This window comes from Candoia aspera, chromosome 1 (assembly GCF_035149785.1).
Source record: "Candoia aspera isolate rCanAsp1 chromosome 1, rCanAsp1.hap2, whole genome shotgun sequence".
In the NCBI taxonomy this organism is placed as follows: domain Eukaryota; kingdom Metazoa; phylum Chordata; class Lepidosauria; order Squamata; family Boidae; genus Candoia; species Candoia aspera.
This window is the reverse complement of record NC_086153.1, coordinates 60,857,058-60,880,787: the sequence shown is the minus strand read 5'-3', so window position 1 is coordinate 60,880,787 and position 23,730 is coordinate 60,857,058. Positions and strand designations below refer to the sequence as shown.

The 23,730-nt window shown below is 36.7% G+C and overlaps 1 protein-coding gene across 3 annotated transcripts in view; it reads right to left on the bottom strand.

Annotated features, from left to right (window-relative positions):
- The window catches only part of BTBD9 (BTB domain containing 9), a 182,212-nt gene that overhangs the window by 56,794 nt on the left and 101,688 nt on the right, over positions 1-23,730 (bottom strand). For all 3 annotated transcript variants that reach the window (XM_063304850.1, XM_063304859.1, XM_063304840.1), the window contains exons 7-8: positions 16,359-16,468; positions 4,264-4,453 (exon numbers count right to left, since the gene is read on the bottom strand). In XM_063304850.1, coding sequence (XP_063160920.1) covers positions 4,264-4,453; positions 16,359-16,468 — 300 coding nt within the window. The remainder of the gene's footprint in view (positions 1-4,263; positions 4,454-16,358; positions 16,469-23,730) is intronic.

The following is a 23,730-nucleotide window of genomic DNA, read 5'->3' as shown; positions in this document are numbered from 1 at the left end:
GTACATTTTAGTAAGACTCTCTGAGCCTATTACTTTAAGGAGAAAACATGTACCTGTTAAAGAAGTGAAGCACAAGAGCTGTACCTTAAAAATGAGGGCAGTCATAAAATTAATCTTCCTTGGTTAATAATTTATTTATTTATTATTTATTTATCAAACTTTATCAGCGCCCATCTCCCCTACACGGGGAGACTCTGGGCGGTTTACAATAAAACAGAATTAAAATTCAGAATGATTACAAATACAATAATACAATAAAAATAGAAATATAATAGAATCTAAATGGCTAAGAGTTCTTAATCAGTCCGTGAGTGTATAGGTCCATCAAAAATCACTTTAGGGCGCTAGCCATCCCCAGGTATGACTGTTCCCCCTCCCATTCCAAGCCTGCTGACAAAACCAGGCCTTTAGTCTTTTTCGGAAGTCCAGGAGCGAGGGGGCCTGTCTCTCCTCTGGGGGAAGGATGTTCCAAAGGTGGGAGCTACTGCAGAGAAGGCACATTTCCGAGACCCCGCTAGATGGAATTCTTTTACAGTCAGGATCTGTAACATGCCCTCCCTGCATGACCGGATGGGGCAGGTTGATGTAATAGGGATGAGACGGTCCCTATTAATAATCCCAGGTCTATACTATGGTTTGTTGAGTATAATATTTCTGTCCCCATCCTAAAGTATATACTGTATGTGATTGACTTAGTGTGTATCTGTGAATGTCTGTTTGTATTCTTGATATTTTTCATCAGCAATATTTGGCACTTCTATCCCTTTCTAATATTCTGCAAGGCCCAATTTACTTTCAGATTGCATTTACAAGTGTTACATGTATCAGAGGTCCCGCTTTTTATAGTTTGTCTTTGGACCACTAATCCTGCTAGGTTGTCTGTTTCCAGAAATAGAATTTTTATTTCTGTTCAATATTGTCTAATTATTCTGAAGAGGCAAGTTGAGATGCTGAGAAAATACCCTGGAATAATGTTTCCTGAATACTTGAGCACATAAATCTTTCCAGTAATTCTACTTAAGATAAATTATATACTTTGTAAACTGCCTTTTCTTTCCTTTATGAATAATGATAAAAATCTCTAGGGTTCTCTGTATCAAGGATGAAAATGGAACATTTTAATCTCCCACTGAAAAACCTTTCTGAAATTTTATGTGCTAATTGTGCTTCAGTAAAGTGTGTCAGACTTTGCACCAGGCATGGCAATAAATCTTGGCTCTCCAGATGTTTTACCCTGTATTCAGGAAGTTGCTTATAGCAGTAGCTCACAAACATGACAATGCTAGATAAGTTGTTTTACTGCAGACAAGACACAAGCCATATATGTGCAGAAATCAAGCTTTATATCTGTTTGCTCCAGAGTTTGAATTCAAGGCATTTTCTTCCTGCCTTTACCAGTACATGAAATTTGGCCTTGAGATCGGTAGATAAACTCCTTAGTGTTTATAGAAAAGTTCTGTCTAGCTGGAAAACCAGTAGTCCATGCTTTATTAATTTCATCCTTTACCACTAGAGATTTTCTTCTCCCCTCCACCTCTTAGACTGAATGCGTAAGATGCTTCTTCCCCTTCCTGCATTCAATCATGGGTAGCTGGAAGGCATTGTGCCCTTTCTGTTTCTTCTTCTTTGGCTGAAGCTAATGAACTCTCTCCCCTTTCTTGGGCATTCTACTTCTCCCTCTCTCTGAACAGGAAAGGACATCAGAAATGAAGGGATGTCTCTGTTTCTTTGTCATGATGTTCCCTTCCATTCTAGGATTCTCAATCTGTTACTGTCACTGTCTCTCTCTTGGTAGTTGTTCAAATGCCTCCTCCCTAAATGTCCTCCTCCCCCTCAGTGACAGAACTGTTGGCAGGTGATGAAGCCTGAGTGTTCAGTCAGCCAGGTGATTTAGGCTTCCAAGGGTATGGAAAATGGAACTGCCAAAGTAGGTGAGAGGAGTGTACATCATCTGCTACTTCCCATGAGCATTTTGTATCTGGGTAGCCTTTCTGGTGAACCAGATATTCCAATTTGCCTTTGCTGTACTGACAATCCAAAATACATTCCACTTCAAATTGTTTCTCTCCTTCAAGTTGGGAGGGAATGGTGGGTCAGAAGTGCATAAGGGGGGTATCAAGAAGGAACAATAGAAAATGGGATGTGCTTTTAGTGTGGCTGGAAACTACAGATAAAGGCTACAAGACTTATTTGTGCAGTTATGAAGAATGGCTCAATAAGGTTGGCTTCCAAATTTGTAAGTAGTTTGAAGAGAAGAAATCTGATAGAAAGCTGGATGTGGTCTCCAACAGCAGCAGGGACAAGGAGTTTCCTGATAATAATGGCCAGCACAGCAAATGTAGGGATCTTTGACATGATCTAGCTGATCCTTTAGAAAATGCTAAGCAGCTAGCAGTTCTTGGAGAAAATGGGAGGCTTCTGGACTGTGGAGAGCTAGGAAGCATTTGGCAGTGGGCTTAGATGGTTCCTGTAGGTTGCCTGAAATGGTGACACCTACCTGAGCCAACATGTATGTGCTGAGTATGGATTTAGTTGGATAGGAGAGGAACCCTCTTTCTAACCCCAAGAACCAGATGTTTAGAGCAGGGGAAGGAGTTCAAGCATTTATTGGAGGTCAAATGAAGGCTATAAGATACGTAATATTCTGGCTTACATGAAAGCATCAGCCTACTTGCTCTGAGAACTATAAATGTAAGTTAAATTAAGAAAAGAATTGTGCCCATCCGATCTGGTGCTGTATGAGCCTGTAAGAAGTCTGTAAATGATTCAAATTCCTGATGACCTTGATAGGCTATCCCAACCCTTGGAGAATATCCCAGTTATAGAATTTGCTGGTACAATCAAGAATCCATTGTCCTCTCAGTGATTAGGAATCATCCAGGTGTTGAGGCTGTAAAGCAGTCCCAAACCATAATACTCCCACTACCATGCTTTGCAACTGGTTAAGATTGTTTTGTTAGAATGCAGTGTTTTGTTTTCTCCAAACATAACATTTATCATTAACGTCCAAATGTTTCAATCTATCTTGTGCCGTCAGAAGAGCAGATCTGACAGCATTTCCAGGAGCTGAGAGAGAGAGCAAATCTGGGGTCACTGAAGTCAACATGGCCAGCACAATGGCCACTATTACAAAAAAGGAGGTATGGCAGATCATCTGAAGGATGCCTCCTTAGCACTTTGGTAGCTGCCACATCAATGTCGTTCTAGGCAGGGCAGCATTCTCACTATCGTCCAATTACATTAAAAACCTTCCCTCTATATTCCGCAGTTTGAAATATAAATTCACAACATCAATATACAGTATATAATTTTTCAGTGCCAAGCATTTTGAAATATAAACATTATTTTGTCCTTCATTTATGCCAATGCCTTCTCATATCTGCACCATACAGCAAATCATGAGAAACCAAAGAAAGCATAATTCCTTGCACTGAACTGAGTTTATTTTATCATAAGGAAATGAATTTCCTTTTTTATGTCTCTCCATCTCAGGAGTACTGTGATGGAGCACTTTTGTTTTTAAAAGATTATAATAACTTGCATATGTAGAAAAATCTTAAATTCCTTTTAAGAGTTGAGCCTTTTGAAGTAGCCCCCAAATCTTTATCACATATCTTTAAGAAACCTGAATATTTCAGTTTTCCTTCCCAAAGACATCTGAGCAATACACATAGTTATCTTCTTACTTTATTCCACAGATAATAATGTTATCCTCCTCTGACCACCACCACCCCACCAAAAATAAACAGATACAATTAGAAGGGAGATAGCAGTTGGTATGAAATCATATAGTGAGTTTCATGGATGGCCAGGAACTTTAATCTACTTTTCTCCATTTAGCACAGGAACATTTCATTTTGTTCACATTGACTCATAGGTAAATTTGAGGAGATAAATAAATATTTAATCAGCTCAAGGCTATGCAGATTGTAAAAATCATGCAGCAATATAAAACAAGACAAATTGGAGGTTCTCTGATTCTGATGCTATCCTCAGCACAGAATAAATTGACTGCCCTCAAGTTATATCACTATTTTCATATCATATGTATGTATGTATGTGCATATACACACTCGCTTGCTTTTCAAGTAAGGTTTTGTATGTTAAGGTTTTGTATGTTCTGTATGTTTCATGCACTATCAGTGCATGAAAACTATGAACTTTTCACAGCAGCTATCAGGAGGCATGAATTCTCATTAACTATTTTTACATGAAACTATTTTTACATGAACTATTTTTACATGAAAAAAGAAATCTTCTTACTGAATTGATCCGATCATGTATGGCTGCGCCAGCTGTACAACAATAGCACCACTGCCTAGCTGATGGCACGTATACCCAGAATCCCAGTCATAATTCTTTGTGTCGCCATTCAACAAAGCATTGCGGCTACGGCTCACGCCCTCAATCACGCTGGCACAATCTGCAACTGTTGCAACATTCTCAGTGGGAACTGAAAATTAAAATACAAAAGAAATCAAAGACAGGCACAGGCAACTCAGTTCCATCAGTTTCTCTATCTGGGGAAGAATAAAAATAAGCAAAAATGTTGCTAGCACAGGAATGCATGGATTACATTTCAGAGGAAAGATTAAAAATGAATAAGCAATGAGTGAATTTTATCAGTGAAGTCCAGAAATCCTTTAACTTCAAAACAGTTATAGAACAAAACATTCAGCAAATATGTATTTAGACATATTGTAACAATCACTTTGGTTAACCAACTTAATGTATGCACTACAAAGCCCATAATCAAGAATTGTTTTGAAGAAGTGGATGAGGCTAAATAGGCAGCCAATGAGAGAAAGAAAGAGACCAATAACCATCATAGCAGATGGGCAATAGACATAGCCACAACACAAGTGCGGCTGTTAAGAAGTCCTCCTTTTTCTGTTACTTTCCAAGCATCTGAAGGGTCAATAAATTTCTACTAAATTAGAACATACATTGTACAAATAAAGAGGTGATATAGCATAAGTTCATCCTATCTGTACAGCTTTTAAAAACTAATTCAAGATCTAGAAGATGCAGCACAATTAATACTCTGTTAACTCATCTTATTTTTCTGACATTTTTAATTGCTATTATGTACCTGAGGAAATTAAGAGGATTTCATTCATAAAAAAAATTAATTAACTTGTTCAAATGTGTTAATGCATGTTTTGATTTTAAGGTGTACCGAAAACGTGGCTTCACTGTTTAACTATTCTGTTATCTGTATCAACACAAATAAAATGTATTTATTAAAATGATCTTTTGCTCTACTTATGAGGAACATTATCCAAGATGTTTCTTAAAACATGCTAAGGAAAAGCATGCTACACTATTTTACACAATAGGATATTAGAGATCAATCAAATAATTTCAGCACACAGAAGGACCATGCTGTTTCTGTTCCCAAGACAGGGTTGCCACTCCCCATTCTGAATGTTCATTATTGTCTTTCATATCCACCTGATAAATGTATTAAAAACACCATCTGGAAGGGATGTCACTCTGTGCAGCGTTTCAGGGTTTTTTTGGGGGGGGGGTTCTCTTGGCTTTTCCCTATGGTATTTCTGTCTCAATTTGTGTCACTTTCTTTATAAAAATGCACTACCAGAACCAACACTGTAATGCTTCTGATTTTTTTCGTCCTTCAACTAAATATTACATGTGACACATATTATAAGATGAAAAACAGGATAGGAATTGCATTTCTTTCTTTCAGAATATAATATTTCTTCACAAATTAAATGTATCATTAGAATGTAAAACAATCCATATTAATCCAAATGCATCACAGAAGCAAACAAAATTTCAGAATGATAATGATAGATAAAGCAGCAGGACCGAATGTAGATGAACTTCAAGTTATTCTTTCTGGCTCTTATCAAGCAACAGTAGGCAATAGACTGCATATATTTTGACACAGTAACATTAAAAAAATGTTATTTCTAAGACATGACCTTAAAACTATATATATTTAGACCTGAAGATAAGATGACATGTAATTTTACTGTGTTCAATGATACCTAATGACAACTGAGGAAAGGAAAAACATTCAGTTAGACATATATCTTCAGGTTTTTTCTAAAATGGCAATCTTTTTTTAAAGTCAGAATATTATTTACTCAAGTATTTTTTGTATCAATTGGTTGACATTCTGACTAAAATCTCTTAATAAAGTGATTATTTTTATAAATTAGGACAATATTAATGTAGAACAGACATCTTAGACAATGGCTGAACCATAAGTTTCATGAGCTACCAAATACTGTATCATGTTCTGTCCACATTCTGATCCTCATTCTATGCTTTACATTTGAACAGGAAAGCACACGGTTTCCCCAAAACATCTGAGAATTTTATGATGATAAAGTCTAAGCTGCTATCCTCAATATCTATTTTAGGTTTATTCCTGCATATGACAAAACATCTGACATTCTTTCGTTATATAATTAAAATAATTACAGTGTTAAAATTTGGCACGTATTTGTATATGTAATTGGCAGAAATCAGAAATTCAAGAAATATTGATAACTGCTAAATCAGAGGCAATCCAATACCACTGGTTGTAATTGGATAGAACAATAAATGGATAAAAGTAGGGATGATCACTCTTGAGGACTGACAGTGGAAGACCACTAATCACCCTGAGATAATGAATTCATTACAATGGAGCAGACGTAATTATTACACTGATACAGCTTTCTAAGAGCTAACATGGGAGTGACTATCTAATACAAGATAATGGAAAAGAAAGCTGATATGGCACAGCAATTAAGACTGCTGTTGAAGCCTCTCTCTTCAGAGCTCAATTTAGTTATTAAATAGGAGAAATGGAGGACACTAGAATCATAGGAAAAAATTGATTGGGTAAGTACAATAATATAGGAGATCGGCTAACTGAATGTTGCTAATATAGTTTTATTGCCAATACATACTTCAAGCAACATCAGTGCATATTCTATACGCAGTTATTACCAGATCAGTAAGATTGGAATCATATAGACTACAAAATAAAAGGAGAAGTGCAATCCAGTTACCACTTCCAGGTGCAGGAACAGATCATGGACTCTTAGGGCCAAATACATGGATTGAAGTTCAAAGAAAGTAAGTACAGTAGCAAAGTATGGCCTGGAAAACATGTAGTTGGAATGTTATGATAATGTAAAGAACAGATTCAGTATAATTAACTAATGTGAAAGGGAACCATGAAAATATATAAGGAACATCATGAAACCTGATCTAGGAAAAAAAAGCTAACAAAAATTCAGAGATGAAAAGATCCAGGTGGCTTTCAGAACAAGCTACCATAAGATGAATGAACTGAGCAACAAGAAGGACATATTACAACTGAATCAAGACTTCCAGGTTCAAGCAAGAAGGTTATGGAAAGATATCTCAAGCAAGGATGTCAACGAATAGAGGAAAATAGCAAGAAAAGAAAATGAAATAGTTTTTTTAAAAAAGAATTACAGGAAAATTTACAGCTAAGGCAGAAATATTCAAGAATAATTATGTAAGGGAACTAACAGTAGCAAATGGAAAGATGATACTAAATCCCTTTACAAAAGGGATTATACATTTATAGAAACACTGAAAAGTGGAAGTATAAGAGGCAATAAGTCAGCTATCAAATGTGAAAGTATCAGAAACAGATGTGACATCCACTGAACTATTATAATCTGCAGGAGAAGACACTATTCAAGTGTTAACAGCTCTATGTCAGCAAATGTAGAACAAGACTATGTGGTCCAGAATCTGGAAAAGATTAGTATATTTCTATTATTGGATGCAACAGAACATGCCAATAACCAACCAACTGCACTAATCTCTTATGTCAGGGGGAAAAAAATGCAGCCACAGACTGGGAAATACCAATTTTTCAACCAGCTTTTGGAAAAAAATAGAGGGACAAAATATTAATACATAATAATACAGAACATAAAAGAATATAAGAAGGTTTACTTTTTCTTTATTGACTACAGCAAGGCCTTCTAAAGATCTTGTCAGAATGTAGAAAACATTAAAACTAATTGAAGTGCCTGAACGTCTGATTATTCTTTGGAGAATCATTACAATGAAGAAACTATCATAAGAACTGAATCTGAATAAACACACTCATTCAGGATAGTGAAGGCAATGAAACAAGAATACATACTGTCCACGTATTTAAGTTATACAGCAACTATATTATAAAAATGGCAAGTTTGGACACCGACGATTTGAGATATGAGATCTCACTTTTATTAGCAGAAAGTAAAGAAGATTTGGAAGAGCTCACTATGAAAGTCATAATGGAAAGTGAAAAATATGGGTTAAAATTAAATATGAAGACAAAAGTAAAGTTACCCTGCACACTTAGTGAACTTACAGGTAATAGTGAAATGAAGGCAGTAATGGTCTTGTTTCTTTCAGCTAATAAAGGTGGACAGTATATTGGAAAAGTAATAATTGGAATAATGCTAGGGAGGAGGCAATGACAAACCGACAACAGCATAAAGAAAAGCAGTATTTCAACAATGAAGATCAGATTAAAGTAATACAGTAATGTGAAAGCTTGACATTGAGAAAGAGCAAGGAAGGTAGACAAGTATGGATTGGAGATGGTTACTAAGGGTACGATGGAGAACAAAAGGGATGGGACTGCTGCTAGGAGGAGATGGCAGGAAAGTAAGGTACTGGGAAGAGGTCAAAGCAGCTGCTTCAGTTTTCTCCTCAAAGGAGAACTGGAACTAAGCAGAACAATGGACAAAAACAGACAGTGGCAAGCCAAGGGAAGTATAGAGATGATTAGGGAGTTCCTGGCTACTGTGAACAACGTTTAGCCTCCAGGACTGACTAATTACTTTTGAGAGTCTTGAAGGAACTGATGGATGTTACCTTGGAGCTATAAGGTTTGGGAAATCATAGAGAATGGGTGTAGTGCAAAAGGAATAGAGTGACAAATGTTATTCCTATTTTTCAAGAAAGAAAAGAAAAGAAAAGACTGACCCAGGTAACTCCAGACCATCCCACTTAATACTGACCCTAGGCAAAATACTTTAAAAACATTATTAAACATTTTGTTTGTATCTTGAAAGAATGCATTGCTTAGCAGGAGCCAATCTGACCTCATTTTTGATAGACTGATCAGTATAGTTGACCATGGAAATGTAGTAGACAGGACAAGAAACAATATCTTTAAATTACATGGAAATTGATTTCGGTTGAACATCAGGAAAAATCTTAAGGTAAGAGCTATTCAGCAATAGAATAGACTAGATGGTAGATGGTCTCCACTGGAGGTATTAAATAGAGAAGAATCGCTATATTTCATACATGCTGTACTAATGGATTCTTGCACTGGGCTGGACTAGATGATCTCTAAGGTATCTTCCAACACTTATATTCCATTATTTTAAACAGAATGGATGGTATTAAAGAAGTTACTGGAATATCCTTAGATACTACAGTTTTTATTAAAGATAGGTCAAAATATCAAGCATTTGCCCATTTAGTCAAAGAAGTGAATGCAAGTCAGTAGCACCAGGCTAAACTTGGTAACTACTGTATAGAAGTGTTAAAATTACCAAAATACTTGATGAAAAACTATTATTTCATTTTGCCTTTCCTACTGGACAATGTACATGGTAGCCTCATCACATTAATTTAATTCCACAACACTATATAAAATGGAGAAAGAGTGACCAAATTTAGTCATGAAGTCATGGTAGTGTGGGAACTTGAATGTGGGTTCACTTGTCCGACATCTTGACCAATATAGCACACTTTCAAAAGTCACAAATACTTTAAAATTCTTGAAAGCAACAAACTTTGCTACTGGTCAAGAATGAACAAGTATAATCTGAAGTATGTAAATAAAGTTACAGAGCTGTATGCAGTTGAAGAAGTATGTGCAGCATGAAATAACACCAGCCACGTGTTACATCTTCATTGCAGAAGTGAAGTTCCAGCAGCATTTAGGTAGTCTTAAATTTTTCTTAATTTCCTGTGGGTATGCTTACTGAAATGCTGACAGATGTTGCCAGAAAAACCTGTGCAAATTTGAAAGAAGGCTAACCTTTAAAAAGAGGAGAGAGAGAACTGAATGGCTACAGCTTCTTGTACAGAAGACATTAAATTGGGCAAGGAAACAGCACCTTCTGAATGCCTCACTAAGTGAAAGATAGAACAATATTTTACAACACCAAGGTGTGTTACTAAGAAATTGATTTGACTTTTTCCTTTTGTTAGACATTTAAATGATTTTTCTAATAACCACCATTGAGCAAAAGACAAATGAATGATCATTTATTCATCTCCTCCTTTCTCCCCGACATTTTAAACAATTTCTCCTAGGCACAAGAAGATGCACAAATGAAGCCTTAGTGATTCATAAGTGCTACAAAACTTTCCCTAGAGGATATCCAAGGACATTCCATTTTTTATATCCACAGCTCGCTCTGCAACCATTATTCACTGTTCTGTCCCTCAGAGGATTATGAAACAGTATAAAGATGGGGGTATAATTTGGAGAGATTTTCAGTTATGCATGTAAGCATATAAACACATCTTTGCCTCTCAAAAATATCTAACAAATGAAAAAAAATGTATTTTTATCACTGTAGTGGATAGGATCAAACATTTTAAGTGATAAAGGTTACTCAATTGTTACAGAGTTAACAGCAGGTCCCTATTTTTTTCCCCAAAGCAAACTGAACAGATGCACAAAGATAAATCAAAATAGAGCGAAGCTATCATTTGCCCATCTGTGGAAAAAGTTTCTAACCACTGTCTGTAGGCCTTACATATTCTATTGTGTTACGATTACATAGAATTTAGGAAACCACCACACTAGGACTTGCCATTGTCTAATTTCCTTTTGAGGGTAAACGTTTTTATACAGAGTATAGAAAAAGAGCAAGAAAGTGTAAGCCAAATAAATTAAAAACATGAGATAAGAAAAAGAAAAGTGGTTATAGCTAAGTCTAGTTTACACCAACATCATTCACTACAGTACTCCTTTCTACAGCTTGGAAGCCATCCTTGCTTCTACTATGTCCATGTATGGTATATTGTTTTCTGCTACAGAAATTAAGGTTACTATGGTAACAAATTATTCTGGCCGGGTGAAGAAGTCGAATTTAATTGTCCTCAGTTTAGGTGTTAATAGTTGCATTGCCTGAAGGGAGGGCAGCTTGCTTGGATAGTTTTCTTTTAGCTTTGTAGCCAGTAAGCAGCTGAGAGAGCTCTCTCCTCTCAGCTCTGAGCGTGTATGAATGCACAAGGCTGTAAATATGTTTTTGTGCTTTCTGTAAATAAATTTATTTTTATAGAAATGCCTGGTGTGTGTCTTTTCTGATCTCTCCTGGGCCAAATGCTTTCCAGCACTCTGCAACAGAAGGAACATCCCAGATTTTAATGCCTTACAAAGGCAGAAGGGTCAGGCCATCCAGATCTCTGAGGATATATTGTTCCATACGGCAAACACTGCAGCAGAGAAGGCAGAACTCCTAAGTCCTCCAAGATGACATTTCCTAATGGAAGGAACCCAGAGCATGCCAACCCTCTGGTTCTGGCGGGGTGAGCAAAAATGACCAGAAACATGTGATCCTGAAAGTATCCTGGCCCCATGCCATGTAGGGGTTTATAGGTGAGAACCAACACCATGAATTGCACCCAGAAGCCTATTGGGGGTTAGTGCATCTTGGGGGACAGAGATATCCCATGAACATATCATGAAATGCTGAAAACTGCCCAATCCTCTATTGCATGTGAGAGAGCTTATTTAAACCAATTCCTCATCATTTGTCAGACAGAGTAAGAATCTTAAACAACTAATTTCCCTTAATTAGCGGTTTGGAAGTAGCCATTCTCCAAATTAACCAAACAGTACATAATTCTGTGAAGTCCACCTATAACACTGGGAAAAAAGTTGTTTGTATTGACTTCAATCCATACATGCATACATCTGTAACCTTATATATGTAAGGTAATGGAGAATGCCTAGCAAAAACGTACAAGAATTAAAAAACAGCATTTTAATTAATGAAAAGTGAAGGAGGAGGAAGTGAAAAACTTTAGCAAATTTTAAGAGTCATATGAAAAGGAAAAAGGCAGCAACAAAAGGAATTGTTTACATGCTAAATTGAGAATTATTGGGTACATCTGCTGAAAGCTCATCCCACTTCTTACTAGATGTGTGGCCAATGATTATACATTCTTTTGTCACACAAAGGCATTTAAAATGAGCTCTTTTTCCTATCTGCAAAGGCCAAGATTGGCGTTAATAGGATTTGGTAGCTAACCGTCAGATCAAATTATAGGGAATCCAGTTGGAAAAGAAAGTTTGTTTGTTTGTTTATTAAATTGTTAGATTTCTATGCCACATTTCCCCCCTTTTCTATTTAAGCTTTTAACAAGATTTTAGAAAGTTAAAAGATACAGAACACAAAGTAAGAAAAAAACCCAACAACTATAGAATAAAAAACATTATATAAAGACTTTTTAGTGATAATTTCTGCCCTTTTCTTCACTGGTTTCCCCAGCTGCTAACCTGAATATCTATATTTACACTGAACATTGAGGGTTATTACTAATATCTATTTAAGTCATTTCATCTGTTATTTTTGATTGGTCTCATGACTTTTCATAGAAACCACATTTCAAATGTCTGAATTTGCTCTGTTGTGTGATCTGTAGTGTATAAGGGAGTCATTCCTGACTAAATTAAGTTAGACTTCTATTATGGATATACACTGTCAGTTTTCTCAGTGCTGCATACTCTCCAAATTTGGTCTCCCAGGTTTGTATCATTGGCAAAGTCTTTTTCTAATTTTATGCCAAATTTGTCCTTGTAGCAGTCAACATGTATTTTAGTAAATTGTGATAATTTTCATTTATATTTTCTGGAATTATATCTAAGATTTAAATCCCATTTTTTGTTCATAAAGAAAATTGTTTTATGCCCTTATTCTCTTGCTGCTCCTGCAACATCATGCTCAGTACTTAATAAATACGTAGCTTTCTACAAAAAAAGTAAAAACTGTAAGTATGTCTCTTCAAATGCTAATACAATCATAATGTTTTCATTTTCTTCCATGCTTCATCTTTGTACTAAATACAATGCACATAAGCTATAATCTCGATAAAATAGTTAAGAGCAGAGACATCACACTGACAACAAAGGCCCGCATAGTTAAAGCAATGGTGTTCCCTGTAGTAACATATGGCTGCGAGAGCTGGACCATAAGGAAGGCTGAGCGAAGGAAGATCGATGCTTTTGAACTGTGGTGTTGGAGGAAAATTCTGAGAGTGCCTTGGACTGCAAGAAGATCCAACCAGTCCATCCTCCAGGAAATAAAGCCAGACTGCTCACTTGAGGGAATGATATTAAAGGCAAAACTGAAATACTTTGGCCACATAATGAGAAGACAGGACACCCTGGAGAAGATGCTGATGCTAGGGAGAGTGGAAGGCAAAAGGATGAGGGGCCGACCAAGGGCAAGATGGATGGATGATATTCTAGAGGTGACGGACTCGTCCCTGGGGGAGCTGGGGGTGTTGACGACCGACAGGAAGCTGTGGCGTGGGCTGGTCCATGAAGTCACGAAGAGTCGGAAGCGACTAAACGAATAAACAACAACAACAAGCTATTCCGTACTCAGAGCTAATGCATTTTGTAGGTATGAATACTGAATAAAAGTACTAAGTTATAAACAATAAAACATCTTATATCCTTAGCTTGAACACTGTCATATAATATTATTTAGTATTATCACTTTGTGGATGTCTTAACCCAATAACCTCTCTTGGCTCATTTCAACCAATAATTTAGCAAGATTTTATATACTGCTCTAAATACACAACTGTAAACACAACTTCTATAGTTTAGAAGCTGTTTCTAGTTTTTAAAGATGCAGGTTAGGGTTAGTACAGGTGGTCCTTCCTTGTTCAGCGACTGTTCAAGTTTACAATGGCGCTGAAAAACAAGACTTAAGACTGATCCTCAAAGTTGTGGGCATTGCAGCATCCCCGTGGTCACATGATCATGATTTGAGCACTTGGCAACCAGCGTGCATTTACGACCATCGCAGTGTCCCATGGTCACATGATCACCATTTGCAATCTTCACAGCTGGCTTCTGACAAGCAAAGTCAATAAAGAAGCCAGCAGGAAGCCGCAAGTTGTAGTCACATGATGTCAGGCTTAACAACCCATGGTGATTCACTTAAAAGCTGCAGCTGGAACTAATGTACATTGCTGCAGTCATGTGACATGCTTAATAACCACACCACTTAGCAACAGAATTGCAGGTCCCAATTGCAGTCAGTAAGTGAGGACTACTTGTATTAAAATACATGGAACAGAATCTCCAAACTCTGAGTTTCATGAATGAAATGAAGAAGAAAATGTGCATAATGTGTCAATTTTTGCATTAGGTTTCCAACTTAAGTACAGCCATTTTCTTCTGCCAAACATTAGAATGTACACAAAGGGTTAATTTCAAGATCAACTAGATTGACATTCTTACTTCAAAAAATGAGTAAAATGCCAAAACTTCTTGTCATCATATTACTTTTTAAAAATAATAACATGGCAGGTGATGGCGTGTCATGAAATAAATGTTTTGTGAGGCATAATGACATAAAATTGCTATTATCAATCTACTACCTAAAACATAACTTCACTTTTATTACTTGCTTGCCCTGCTCCAATTCAGTTTTCAGAAATTACTATTATGTACACGCCACAGGCAGATAAAAATGTACTGATAAATGATCCCCATCTGTATATACTACTTAATCCAAGTGGGGAAAAAAAACTAATAAAAAGATTAAATAACATAGCCTGTAAAGCCTCTTGCTGACCTAATTTGTTTGAAGGATTACCAGAATAACAGATTCATTTTCTATCACAGGTGACTGTCAAAAAGTAAAATTTAAACACATCCTTTTAAGATGGCTAAGTATGGCTACAAGGCTAATAAAATCAAGTCTCCTTTGAACTGAGCTTGACTCCTAGTGGCTTTAAGCAATTTTCTCAGTGATAGTATAGAAGTGGCATGCCACTGGCTTTTTTGAATTCCCAGTCTACCATACAGCCAGTCTGTGTCTATTTATAGTTTTTCTAATTAAAATCGGCTACTACTAGAAGTGTTAGAAACTCTTTTTCAAGGTTTTAGGATAGTTCACTAATTCCTTGTGCTTGGTAACTGCACTTACTATCTCATTTTGATTTCCCACATCCCTTACACACCTACCCACATCTTCTAAAGATTTCCTAGGAAGTACAAACTACCTGTATAATGTTTATTGCAATTGTAAATCAATTACTTTACAATTACTATTTTCCTCTGTATCAATCAGCTAACATACAACTTGTAATTTCTTTAAATTCTGTTTGGAGGCATGAATATTTTTTAAAGATTTTTTTTATCCCGCCTTTATTATTTTTATAAATAACTCAAGGCAGGGAACACACCTAATGCTCCTTCCTCCTCCTATTTTCCCCACAGCAACAACCCTCAGCTTATGTTCCACCATATGCTTTTGTTCCACATGCTTTAGTATGAGGTGTGTGTATCTGAATGCATACATACGATGTGTTAAGTAGTTTAAGTTTCCAATGTTACTTTATCACAAGTTGGTGATAAAGGGAGGGCCTGAGCTCTGTTAGATTACCTTGTCCTCATTAGTGAAAGCTTCATAAAAGTCCCATTGTATTTCTAGGTACTAGGCAAAACAAAAGAAGTGTAAGAAGTTCAATCAGTCTGTCTATCATATATTCATGTTATTAGCTGAAGTTCTGGTAGCAATAAACAAAAGTTTAAAGTTTGTTTGAATTTTAGCTATTTATGGTTATTAAGGAAGCAGCTGAAAATAGCAAATAGCCTGTAGTCAAAAGTTCAGAAGATGGGGGAAGAAAGATTCTCAGATAAGGGGCAAGTCAGTAATTACCTGACCACTTATGCATTGCTGTATAGTCCCAGGAGAATAAAGGTTACCCTTATTCTCTACACAATGATCCTAAGAAAGTAAATGTGGCTGTATATATCATAAGAGAAAGGTAAGAAACACTGGGCATCAGACAGAAGTAAGCAAATAATAGATGTGTTCTGAGAAGTTGGGGTGGTGGTGCTGCTGGTGAAACAGTTGATCTCTATGAACAGTCCTTCATATTCAGGGAACATTTGCCACCTACAATGATACAGTTTAGGGTAATATCAATTATGTGATCAATTTTAACTGTGGGGATTGCAGCTAATATTTGGCATTTCCTTGTGTACTCTCTCTACATGAGAGAGTGCCATGTAAACTGTATACTTTTTAAACAAATGATAAAATACATTACTGGCATGAGTACCAATAATTCCCAGTCATATCACTTACCTATCAGGCCTCTATCAAGAGTGAAGGTTTTGTTGGTAAACATGCATTCAAAAGCCACAATATGGAAAACTTTGTTTACTGTGTTGTGGGTTCCAACTATTCTGATATACCTATAAATTAAAACAAAACAAAACAAGCAGGGTTTATAAAAACTAGGCAAGTGGCAGACAACATTAGGTTAATTGTAGATTTAATAGATTTGAATAAAAATAAAGATTATTTTGTAATTTTATCATTAGATGCTGAAAAAGATTTTGACAAAATATAAAGACAGTACATGTTTGCTGTACTAAACAGGTTTGGATTATCTTTGAAATTTATAAAATGGATCAAGATATTATGAGTCACCAACATCTAAAGTAAAGGTTAATGGTATTCTTTCTGCGACTTTACCATTATTTAGAGGAACTAGACAAGGATGCCCACTTTCACCCTTGCTTTTTAAAATCTGCATGGAACCCTTGGCCTGTGCTATTAGACATCACAGGGAGATTTACAGAGTAGTACATAATTCAGTTGAATATAAATTGGTTTTATTTGCAGATGATATTCTTTTGTTTATTGCTAAACCTCACACTACTATTCCAGTGTTGATGCAAATGTAAGATGCCTTTAGTAAAATAGCAGGATATTCTATTAACTGGTCCAAATTGGAATTGATGCCAGTAGGTGAAAATTTGGTTACCCATCCATTTAAGGAATATCAATTCCATATTTGTACCGAATTTGTACATATTAAGGATATAACTCAGTAACATATAATATAAATAAAATATATAAAGAGGTGTCCTCTGATATGGATAGATAGAAGTCAGTAAACCTCACCGTTTGGTGAAAGGTGAATGTGCTCAAAATGTACATTATTCCCAGATTAATTTACAATATATTCTGAGAAGAATTCCTGTTCAGATATCTGGAAAATATTTTCAGAAAATAAATTCTTTGTTTAGAAAATGTTTATGGGGTACTACAATTTCGAGAATATCTTTAAAGAAAATGTGATTACCAATTAATGAAGGGCAATTTGGTTTTCCGATCTGGAGCTATATCATCAAGCTTTTCTACTGTCAAGTCTTAAATACTGGAAGCCAAGAACTGGTGCTAATTTTCTGATTTGGTCAATATTAGAATATACATATATAGCACCTTTGGTTGGATGGTCAGTATTAGGATCTAAATGCAACAGAACTTTGGTATCTCTGGAAACAATTATGTCAGTTAGAAAGCTATGGAATATATTGTCTAATAAAAAAAGATTCTATCCCTTTTCCCATGCTGAATTGATTACATGGGGAACCCCAACCCTAAAAATTGGGGAAAAGATGGTGGTATGGAAAAATTGGATGAAAGCAGGGATATTGCCTTTTGACCAATTAATAGATTATGAATTTTTAACATATGCTGTTTTAAGAGATAAATATCATATATCGGATGTATTCCAATGGCAATATTTACAGTTATAACATTTGTTAACAATATTGTTTGGACCAGCAGCATTTTCAGCTTCTGAGACACCTGCGATATTAGAACAACTTGTTAAATCCTTTAAAACTAAAAAAAAATCTATTAGCTTTTATAGATATTTGTTATCAATAAATCAATTTGACATGCAGATGTTAAGAGATGAGTGGAATAAAGAATTAGAGGTTTCTATATTGTCTAGACAATAGGAGAGTGTCAACTTCTATAGCAAGAGTGTCAATGGACATTAAATTACGACTTATACAACAACAAAAAAATAGAATTTATTGGACTCCATTATGTTTATATAGAAAAGGACTGTCTAAGACAGCACTGTGTTAGAGATGTAATAAGGACAATGCCTCTTTAAAACATATGTTCTAACAATATTCTGTACTTACTAAGTTTAGGGAGAAAGCAGTGATTATATAAATGTGACTGTGCAACAAAAGCTAAAATTTTCAGAGGACAATATTGTTCTGAATTACATACCTAGTACATGGAATTTGACAACTGGACAATGGATTCTCTATGCCCTTACTATGACTAAAAGATTGATATTGTAACATTGGAAAGATAAATGTATGGCCCCAGTTACTCAATGGATGAAGACCTGGTTACACTTGCCCCCAAGAGAGGATTGCCTATAGACATAGACTTTGTATGAACAAGTACAATGAAATATGGGATTCATTTATACAAAATACAGTAGTTTAAGAAAAAGCATGATGGTTATATAATTGAATTATTTTATAAATACATACATAAATATAAATATATATATATATATATATATATATGCATTATATTTGCATTAGATAAATATATATAGAATTGTAACTGTTTACTGTTGTAATGACATATTATATTTCAATTTTTTTAATATATTTTTCTCTTTTTTTAAAGCACTTGTTATGTATTCATTTTTTATAATGTATGTATCTTTGTCTTCAGCAAAGGATCGTTAACTTGCCGTGGTGCTGGAGCTTGAGCACCTCAATGATGCCATGAGCTAAACCGTGAAGGGCCACCCAAGACAGGAAGGTCATGACAGAGAGGTCAGACTAAATGCGATCCCTGGGGAAGGTAATGGCAACCCAGTATTCTTGCCATGAAAACTAAATGGATCAGTACAACCAGAGATATGTTGGTATACCATCGGAAGATGAGACCCCCAGGTCGGAAGATGGTCAAAATGCTACTGGGGAGGAACAGAGGATGAGTTCAACTAGCCCCAGACGTGATGATGCAGCTAGCTCAAAGCCGAAAGGACGGCTAGCGGCCAACGATGCTGGTGGTGAACGGCAAATCTGATGTTCTAAGGATCAACACACCATTGGAACCTGGAATGTACGATCTACGAGCCAGGGCAAATTGGATGTGGTTATTGGTGAGATGTCAAGATTAAAGATAGACATTCTGGGCATCAGTGAACTGAAATGGACTGGAATGGGCCATTTCACATCAAATGACCACCAGATCTACTACTGTGGACAAGAGGACCACAGAAGAAATGGAGTAGCCTTCATAATTAATAGAAAAGTGGCTAAAGCAGTGCTTGGATACAACCCAAAAAACGAAAGAATGATCTCAATTCGAATTCAGGGCAAGCCATCTAACATCACAGTGATCCAAATATATGCCCCAACCACAGATGCTGAAGAAGCTGAAGTAGAGTAGTTCTATGAGGATCTGCAGCACCTACTGGACAACACGCCTAAAAGAGATGTTATTTTCATCACAGGAGACTGGAATGCTAAGGTGGGCAGTCAAATGACACCTGGAATTACAGGTAAACATGGCCTGGGAGAACAAAACGAAGCAGGACATAGGCTGATAGAATTTTGCCAAGACAACTCACTCTGCATAACAAACACTCTCTTCCAACAACCTAAGAGACGGCTTTATACATGGACTTCACCAGATGGACAACACCAAAATTAGATTGATTACATCCTTTGCAGCCAAAGGTGGCGGACATCTATACAGTTGGTAAAAACAAGACCTGGAGCTGACTGTAGTTCAGATCATGAACTTCTTCTTGCACAATTTAGGATCAGACTAAAGAGATTAGGGAAGACCCACAGATCAGCTAGATATGAGCTCACTAATATCCCTCAGGAATATGCAGTGGAGGTGAAGAATAGATTTAAGGGACTGGACTTAGTAGATAGGGTCCCGGAAGAACTCTGGACAGAGGTTCGCAACATTGTTCAGGAGGCGGCAACAAAATACATCCCAAAGAAAGAGAAAACCAAGAAGGCAAAATGGCTGTCTGCTGAGACACTAGAAGTAGCCCAAGAAAGAAGGAAAGCAAAAGGCAACAGTGATAGGGGGAGATATGCCCAATGAAATGCAAAATTCCAGAGGATAGCCAGAAGAGATAAGGAATTATTTTTAAACAAGCAATGTGCAGAAGTGGAAGAAGACAATAGAATAGGAAGGACAAGAGACCTCTTCCAGAAAATTAGAAACACTGGAGGTAAATTCCAGGCCAAAATGGGTATGATCAAAAACAAAGATGGCAAGGACCTAACAGAAGAAGAAGAGATCAAGAAAAGGTGGCAAGAATATACAGAAGACCTGTATAGGAAGGATAACAATATCGGGGATAGCTTTGACGGTGTGGTCAGTGAGCTAGAGCCAGACATCCTGAAGAGTGAGGTTGAATGGGCCTTCAGAAGCATTGCTAATAACAAGGCAGCAGGAGATGACGGCATCCCAGCTGAACTGTTCAAAATCTTGCAAGATGATGCTGTCAAGGTAATGCATGCTATATGCCAGCAAATTTGGAAAACACAAGAATGGCCATCAGACTGGAAAAAATCAACTTATATCCCCATACCAAAAAAGGGAAACATTAAAGAATGTTCAAGTCGGGACGCGGTGGTGCTGCGGGTTAAACCGCTGAGCTGCCGATCAGAAGGTCGGCGGTTCGAAACCGCGTGGCGGGGTGAGCTCCCGTTGCTAGTCCCAGCTCCTGCACACCAAGCAGTTCGAAAACATGCAAATGTGAGTAGATTAATTGGTACCGCTTCGGCGGGAAGGTAACGGCGTTTCGTGAGTCATGCTGGCCACATGACCCGGAAGTGTCCTATGGACAATGCCGGCTCTAAGGCTTAGAAACGGAGATGAGCACCGCCCCCTAGAGTCGGACACGACTGGACTTTACGTCAAGGGAAACCTTTACCTTTACCTTTACCTAAAGAATGTTCAAACTATCAAACAGTGGCACTCATTTCACAAGCCAGTAAGGTAATGCTCAAGATCCTGCAAGGTAGACTTCAGCAATTCATGGAGCGAGAATTGCCAGATGTACAAGCTGGGTTTAGAAAAGGCAGAGGAACTAGGGACCAAATTGCCAATATCCTCTAGATAATGGAAAAAGCCAGGGAGTTTCAGAAAAACATCTATTTCTGTTTTATTGACTATTCTAAAGCCTTTGACTGTGTGGACCATAACAAATTGTGGCAAGTTCTTAGCGGTATGGGGATACCAAGTCATCTTGTATGCCTCCTGAAGAATCTGTATAATGACCAAGTAGCATCAGTAAGAACAGACCACGGAACAATGGACTGGTTTAAGATTGGGAAAGGAGTACGACAGGGCTGTATACTCTCACCCTACCTATTCAACTTGTACGCAGAACACATCATGCGACATGCTGGGCTTGAGGAATCCAAGGCTGGAGTTAAAATCTCTGGAAGAAACATTAACAATCTCAGATATCAGATGATACCACTTTGATGGCTGAAAGCGAAGAGGAACTGAGGAGCCTTATGATGAAGGTGAAAGAAGAAAGTGCAAAAGCTGGCTTGCAGCTCAACCTCAAAAAAACCAAGATTATGGCAACCAGCTTGATTGATAACTGGCAAATAGAGGGAGAAAATGTAGAAGCAGTGAAAGACTTTGTATTTCTAGGTGCGAAGATTACTGAAGATGCTGACTGCAGTCAGGAAATCAGAAGACGCTTAATCCTTGGGAGAAGAGCAATGACAAATCTTGATAAAATAGTTAAGAGCAGTGACATCCCACTGACAACAAAGGTCCGCATAGTTAAAGCAATGGTATTCCCAGTAGTAACATATGGCTGCGAGAGCTGGACCATAAGGAAGGCTGAGAGAAGGAAGATCGATGCTTTTGAACTGTGGTGTTGGAGGAAAATTGTGAGAGTGCCTTGGACTGCAAGAAGATCAAACCAGTCCGTACTCCAGGAAATACAGCCAGACTGCTCACTTGAGGGAATGATATTAAAGGCAAAACTGAAATACTTTGGCCACATAATGAGAAGACAGGACACCCTGGAGAAGATGATGATGCTAGGGAGAGTGGAAGGCAAAAGGAAGAGGGGCCGACCAAGGGCAAGGTGGATGGATGATATTCTAGAGGTGACGGACTCGTCCCTGGGGGAGCTGGGGGTGCTGACGACCGACAGGAAGCTCTGGCGTGGGCTGGTCCATGAAGTCACGAAGAGTCGGAAGCGGCTGAACGAATAAACAACATGAATCTTTGTGTATTGTTTCTTTTTGTTTTTTTCTTGTTCTGTTATTATTTTAAAAATAAAAATAAATAATAATTAAAAAACGAAACAATGAAAAGAATGAAATATGCAACATAGTACTCATCTTTACTAATGCTGCATAGGATCAGTTATTTTATTTCTGTACTGAGAGACTGAAGTACCAAGAGACTGGAAAAAAAATGGCTTGCAGTAAATGCATAAATAAATATCCCAGCTATATGAGAAATATCTCCTCTTTTCCAACCCCACACCTGCAGCTAGTAAGGAGTATGATATTAGCAGTTGGCAGAAAACTAAATTTTCTTAGTACTACTATGGCAGCAGCAACAACACAACAAAGATTTTAGGGCAAATCCTGATAAAAATAAGTCAGAACTTACAGTATTAAAATAGGTAAGAAAATAATTGCATAACATTAGAGAAGCAATCTTTAAAGAAAAAAAGTTATGCTTTAAGAAAAAAAAAAGGAGAAACATGAAAAAACATGAAGACAAATAGAATTAAAAGGGAATAATAAAACCACATGTTACACACAGGAAATCATTCAGTCTAATTTCTAAATATATCATAAAGTCTTGACTATATGAAATAATAGTGTTCAATATTACATTACATTGATAAAGAACCGATTTATCAAAAGAAAGAAAGCATTTATTGGTAATTCAAGATTGCAAGCCTGGTATTAATATCACATTGTCTTTTCAGTGTTGAACAGTAATCTTTTTTGTTACCCCACTGTTTAATAAATTCATTAATTCTTCATGTATTGATAACTTCCAAGTTTCATGTATATTTAAAAGTATATTCACATCTTTATATCTCCTGATCTATATAATACCATATTAACAAATATATACAGGGGCAATAATGGGACAAGCTCATATTATATAAATGTCCCCTCACTAATTAACATTTACAACATAAAAACGTTGCCATTCACTCAATTTTAAACATTGTCTCGAGTATCCAGTAAACATACAAAAAATATTCTGATGAATTTGTCTTAACATAGTTAAGATTCTTTAAGATTCTTAGCCAGTGATTTCTTCATATGGCAAATTTCAACTCATTATCAAGCCACTGCCATGATGTCAATGGGATCACGTAATAACCTTCTAATTGTCCCCGGAGTGGTTTTTTGACCTGAACACTTGTCTTCCAAAGAGAAAATAAACTAAAAATATGTCATATGCCAAAGCTGAAAGTCAGGAAGATTAACATCCCATTGTGATATGATAGCCATAATACAGATAAAGACAATTTAGGATTAGAGTTGAAGGTCTCTAATTTATGAGCCAAGGTCACTGTCAATATTTCTGTGTCAACATTTAACAAGGAAATCAAATGAAAGCTTGCACAGTCAGCAGGATATTTACCAGATTTCAAAAT